The sequence below is a fragment of the Morone saxatilis genome, unplaced genomic scaffold, assembly GCF_004916995.1.
Source record: "Morone saxatilis isolate NCDOM2014 unplaced genomic scaffold, NCSU_SB_2.0 Contig22, whole genome shotgun sequence".
Lineage (NCBI taxonomy): Eukaryota > Metazoa > Chordata > Actinopteri > Moronidae > Morone > Morone saxatilis.
In genome coordinates this window covers 8,533,640-8,539,721 of record NW_023339785.1, presented here as the reverse complement: position 1 = coordinate 8,539,721, position 6,082 = coordinate 8,533,640, and the positions used below count along the sequence as shown (strand labels likewise).

Sequence of the window (6,082 nt, the reverse complement as noted above, 5' to 3'; positions counted from 1 at the left end):
CTTAGACCGCTCGGCCACGCTACCGTGAGACAACGCTGCGGTCAAGTAGCTTTGTAAAGGTCAAATGACTTGTGGACGTATTGTACATTGATTTAAAGTAACATTAACTTTATACCTCCGGACGGACACACATTTAATTTAATTTATGAATGCAACAATGGTCAACTGTTTCAAGTTGTTGTCCTCACCGATATAGAGTGGGAAAATATTTATAAAAAGCTTGTCTAAATAAACAGCATCACAAACTACAGCCTGCAGTAGTTGTAGTTACCTGTACCTAAATAAAATGTCTGCCGAGTGTATTTGATGAGGCATTCCAAAGTTATGAAGTCTTAATCTTATATAATGTTTGGTGTCCACAACCTTTACATAATCATTCATTGGGAGGCACACAAATAATTTTATAATATTTATTAGAAATTTAAAGTATAGCTTGAGGGGAAAATAAAACATGCTTTCCACCCCAACCCTCAAACACCATATCTTGAACTATTTGCAATATACTCATCAGCTTGAGGCAGCAGTCTAACAGTAGTACTTTGGTGCCAACACCGGCAGATACAGAAATCCAAAATAGAGCAGTGTCCATTTTAAAAAGAATCAGAAAAGAAATGATAATAAAAACACAAAACACCTTCAGGCTACATACTAGACATTGATAATGACAGTACACTGTACAATATAAAAAAGTGGGTATGTATATATACCCATCATAAAATGTGCCAGAATAATGGCAGTTTAAAGCCCGTAGCAGTGAAACTGAAATATGCTGGCCCAGAGTCTGTTGGAAAGGGCAGATAAAACACCCCACAGTGGGGGGGGCAGGCAGGTGGGGCAGGTGGGCTCAGGAATTCTTGGTCGGGCAGATTGGTGGTAGGACTCGACGAGAGTTGGAGCGCACCCACGGGTGGTCAATGACACTCTGTAGTGAGAGACGATCTGTGGGGTTGTGGCGGAGCAGCTTGGAGACCAGGTCCCGTGCACCATCTGAGATGTTTTTGGGGAACTTTAAATCCACCTGCAGACAGAAAGAGAGCATGTATTTATTAAATCAATGACTAGTGCAGTAGAAAAGTTTATCTGTAGATTGTATTAATACCTTTAATTGATTGATAACCAATATATAATGTCCCAGTACTGATGTCATAATTCAAAAAGCCTGTCTGGATAAAGCATTAAGACCAAATGTTTGAACTTGTTTGGAATCCCCAAACAGGTTGGCTGCCAAATGTTTTTAAATGAATTGATAATGAGTTATTTATAGCCCAGACCTTTTAGTGGATAATGTGGGCAAAATTTCCACTATTTACCTTAATTTTATCTTCCAAGTAAGTTTGGCTTCTTAGGGCTTACGGTCTTGCTTTTTATTTTGGCGCCCATGTTAATACATTAGATCGGTCACGTTCTCGGCTGCAGCAACGCTTTACTAGAGAGTTGAGTTTTTCGCCTATTTTTTCCCACGAGCCACGTGAAAATGATCTGTTCAGTCATATCGACATAATCCCAGCAACATATACACCTTTCACTACAGTTTCAATATCTATATCTGTAGAATATGTCACAGACACGGAAAAAGAAAAATAATGTTTCAGATTAAAAGCTCTTTGCATTTCTGTGGACAGAATCCATTCATATGTTAACAGGGATTTTATTGTATGGTATTTATCAAAGGCAAATTCAGTATAGAAAGAGTTAGAACATGTCCTCAATACTATTCACCACCTACACATTCATGACACTTTCTTTTAGAAGGAACATTAATGTGCTCATTCTATTTACACAATTCTCATGTACTGCAGAATAAAAGTGGGTTCTGCCAGATATTTTCCCCAAACTTTCGCAAAAAATATTCAAATTTGTCCACTTGGATATATTAGACACCCAACACCAACCTTCATAATTCTTTTGTATGTATCTGAATGGCTGGCAGTTTCAAAAGGTGGGTTGCCGACCAAGCATTCGTAGCAGAGGACCCCGATGCACCACAGGTCCACCTTCTCACTGTGTGTGTGGCCCTCAATCATCTCTGGAGGGAGGTAGTCCAGTGTCCCGCACATTGTACGACGTCTGGATAGGTTTAAAACACAGATGTGAGCAGGGAAAGCAGATTCATGATGTGAAATGATACAGCAGTATCCAGCAGGTTCTGACAAAACCTTAATAGCACTGCGGTTCCTCACCTTAGAGAAGGTGCATGGACGGACCAACCAAAATCGGCAATTTTCAGCTCTCCACGATAGCCGAGAAGCAGATTCTCTGGCTTGATGTCACGGTGAATCACTTTCTTCTCATGGCAATAGAGCAGTGCATCGGATATCTCCTCCATGTACTGGGAAATGTAAAGAGGTTGGCATTTGATTCACAACAAGAACAAGATCAAGGCTCACTGACTAAAACAATAATAGCACAAACAAAAAGCTCTGTATTTTAAAAGCAGCAACAACTCTTACTGTGGCAGTACGCTGGTCATCAAATCTTCCACATCTCTGTAGCTCCTTGTACATTTCACCACGTGGGGCGTACTCAAGTACCAAGAACACCCTCTTTCGGTCATGAAAATAATTGTAGAAGCGCAAGATGTTGGGGTGCCTGAGGAGAAAACGGATTATATATTTTGAGGCAGCGTTTAGACTGCGTTTCCAAATGAACAAAATTCTTATTTGGGCATATACCATAATACAAAGTTTGTAGGAAGGATAAAAATGATGTTGCAAAGTTGTATTGAAGGTGTTTTCCAGATCAAAATACACAAAAAGTTTAGGACAAACAAACCTTTTCCATTAAACTCAAAGCGCATTGAACCTATAAACAATTGGTGAGTGTTTGGTTCCTGTAATCGTCAGTAGATGGTGTGAAACTGTGAGGGAGTCAGAAGTTGAACTGAGGGGTATTTTGCACAGAATTAAGTCCATCAAGTGGCCCTAACTACCCAGTAAGTTTGAGGAAAGCCAATGTATTGTTGGGACTATGAATGGTTTGTCAGGATACTCACTTGAGATGTGCCTGAATCTCAATCTCCCTCCTGAGCTGATGCTCCACACCCTCCTTTTCCATCTGTGACTTGAACAACACCTTCAGCGCCACGATGGCTTGCAGCTTCTTAACCCTCGCAAGGTAGACATTACCAAACTTTCCCTTCCCTAGTGGTCGTCCAATGTCAAAGTCATCAATGGTGACCTTCCTGAGGGGGAGCACAAAGGTGGATATTCACATGTTAACTATTCAAATGATAGAGGCCATCACTTAGATGTTGAGAAAAAACAGAACCTGAATCCAATACACAACTCAAGACGTAATGGAATATACTTACTTTGAGGCTGAACTGGAGGACGAGGCAACACACTCCCTTCCAGGGCCTAAAAATGATTAAAATAATAAATACAGAGGCATTTCCTGAGGTTTCTGACGGCTGTATGTATATGAGGACGGTAATATTACCTGTGATGGCATTTCTGTCCATCTCTGCTCGTGGCTTCACTTGAACTCGCTGTGGGTTTGCCACCATGCTAGGAGTGGTGAACTGGTATTCAGAAGAAACAGAGTTAGAAATGCATTGATATGTTTTTTTTATTCTTTTAAACCAAAACTGGTGTCCAATATTTTCATACCAGCCAACTGTGGCATTCTGATTACAACTTCTGGTAATAAAAAGTGTTGCCTTAAAAGCAGTGGGAAAAAAATACTACATCTTACCGTTCGTTGGAAACCTTTGGGCTCATAATTTTCTTTATTCTGTAAAGAAAGAAACGGAATAAAACAGCTTACATTAACATGTAGTACATTTGAGCTTCTGTGTAGTTTCTTCTGTTTGTTAACTTAGACAATACTTAAAGAGTAGTTTGCAAAATAAAACGGGATTAACTGGTGCAGAGACACTTTTGTGACACCATACTTCAACCAGAACAATGACAGACAACTGAGGGAGCAGTGTTAACACTCAACTGGGCTCCACCTTTACTTTGACTTTCACTTGAATGCACCAGTAGTTGTTTGTTATGACATGTGGGGTGTATTCGTGGTATCTAACCTGCTTTAAGATCTTACTCACAGCTTCCAAAAGGCCTATATAATTAAAGATATAATCGATTAGATCAACAGCTCTCCCAATCGATCTGCACTGTTGTACTACAAAGACCAGTGTTCCTTTGGGTCGGCTACAATTTCAGCACCATATTTAAAAAATGTCTGCTATGTATGTTTCACAACCGTGTGAAAGTTAAATTAACCATACAGTAACACCACAAGATTGTCGTGTTTTAAAATCAGCGTGAAGAGCTTCCTGTTAGCAGGTTTAGCTTATTCTCCATTAAGACACGATAAAAGGTTCAGTAACACAAGGCCACTGTTTGGGTCCAACACAGGGACATAACTACTACCCCACAGGTCACTGTGGTTTAAATAACCCCTGCTAATGTATATCATTTGTTGTATACGTATGTTATACTGTGTGTTACTACTGAATTGTCGATAACGCGGCGGTATGCTAAGCGAGCTCAGAGAGGTAAAAAACAACGTTAACGTTAGCCTGTTAGCTTCAGTCTGTGTCTATATAATACGCGCTTAAGATGAATCCTCACCCGTCTTATTTCACTATCAAACATTATGAAACCAAACGTACCTGCATCGTGGTGAGTATTTGTAGTATGGATGTTTTAGCGAAGAAAGTCCAGTGTTACTATTTTGAACTTCCGCGGCCGCCAACGTTTTCAAAAAGCTCCCCTTCACGAATCTGATTGGTCGGCACGCCACACACCGAAGGCTCCCATTGGCTAGAATTGTTGCAAGAGGAAGCGTGTGATTGGTGTACACCGACGCTAGTCAAACAAAGACCCGCCTCTTTTCCTTCTTGCTCCTCCTTCTCTTTTTTATTTTTCTTCTTCTTCTTTTTCTAGGTTTAACAAACGGCAACTTGCGTCCTTGGTGTTGCATTACTGCCCTCTTCAGATTCAGGTGCATAACAATAAACATAGGATGAGATATATTTATATAAATAAAGATAAAAGCAAGAACTGCAGTCAAGAAGCATTAATAGGAGGTGAGGATGGACTTATGATGATGGCTGTGTCAGCTTCTGGAGTTAGTTCACTCCTTCATTGTCTAGACTGTCAGATTCTCCCTAGCAATCCTGTTCTCTTATGTAACCCTTACATAGTGCTCAGGTCATATTTGACCCGTTCATTTGACAGCAGTAAAAATACCCTAAATGTCATTCTTTCAGCCTGAAATCTGATGATGTCTGTCTGTTCCAGGTCAAATTTGACCCGTATCTATTACCTCTATATCCATATTCAGTGTGGGTCAGCTCAGGGAAAATGGTGATTTTAGGGGATCTTGAAACTGTGAAACTGTACATGCACATGAGTTCAAAGGGGACCTTGCCGCTGTCACAATAACTCCCTGCGTTTCCACCACATACAGGATCCCACAGAGACACCTGTTGGTCTTTGAAATGTTATGGGGGAATCTTGAAATATTGAAAGAGTAAAACAGCACATACATGATCAAATGTATGGAGGTCATAAGGTGCCTTGACACTGTTACAATATCTGCACCTGTGAGCATAAGCACTATCAATGTTACAAAATAACTTTGAAGTAAAGAAGTTAAAAACCATCAATTCCCAGCTAACCAACAGAGATCAAAAGAGGGGTCATAAAAAGTACCTGAGCCATTTCTGTGACTGAGGTTATGGCAGCAAGACTTACTGCTGTCCAAAAGGTCACTGATATGGTCTGAATCTTGTTTATGCCCGTGATGTTATTAACTGTCTATAAAGCCTCGTAGGCTCTCAGATCTCAAACACAAACTCCTCCATCGTGCCTTCCTTTGTCTCAGGTTCCTGTTGACATGGTTGATGTTCTGATAATCATAAAAACCTTGTGCTTCTTACTAAGAGGACATGTTTGAATTAGTGACAACACTGAATGCTGCAAATAATTATTAGTGTAGGAGCCATTTTGCATGTTTATTTTCAATTTTTTCTAAATAGTTGTGTATGTATGTGTATGACATTTTGAGCACTATATGGTACCTAGTCTATGAGGTAACACTGGTTTGGCAATGTTAGTCAGGACATTTTATT

The 6,082-nt window shown here is 40.1% G+C and overlaps 1 protein-coding gene across 1 annotated transcript; it reads right to left on the bottom strand.

The window, feature by feature from the left end:
* Positions 1–396: 396 nt before the first annotated feature.
* Positions 397–4,739, bottom strand: aurkb (aurora kinase B). Its single transcript, XM_035669329.1, has 9 exons — positions 4,619–4,739; positions 3,694–3,732; positions 3,439–3,520; positions 3,311–3,356; positions 2,993–3,181; positions 2,451–2,589; positions 2,181–2,329; positions 1,893–2,067; positions 397–1,018 (listed from the first exon to the last, which is right to left on the bottom strand). Exons 1-9 carry the CDS (start codon positions 4,622–4,624, stop codon positions 845–847), a joined length of 999 nt encoding a protein of 332 aa, XP_035525222.1. The 5' UTR covers positions 4,625–4,739; the 3' UTR covers positions 397–844.
* Positions 4,740–6,082: the final 1,343 nt, after the last annotated feature.

Coding starts and splice junctions, on each gene's coding strand:
- aurkb (XM_035669329.1), bottom strand. Junction 3,357..3,438: donor GGACAGAAATGCCATCACAG/GTAATATTACCG, acceptor AATCATTTTTAG/GCCCTGGAAGGGAGTGTGTT. Junction 3,182..3,310: donor TCCTCCAGTTCAGCCTCAAA/GTAAGTATATTC, acceptor GCTCCCCCTCAG/GAAGGTCACCATTGATGACT.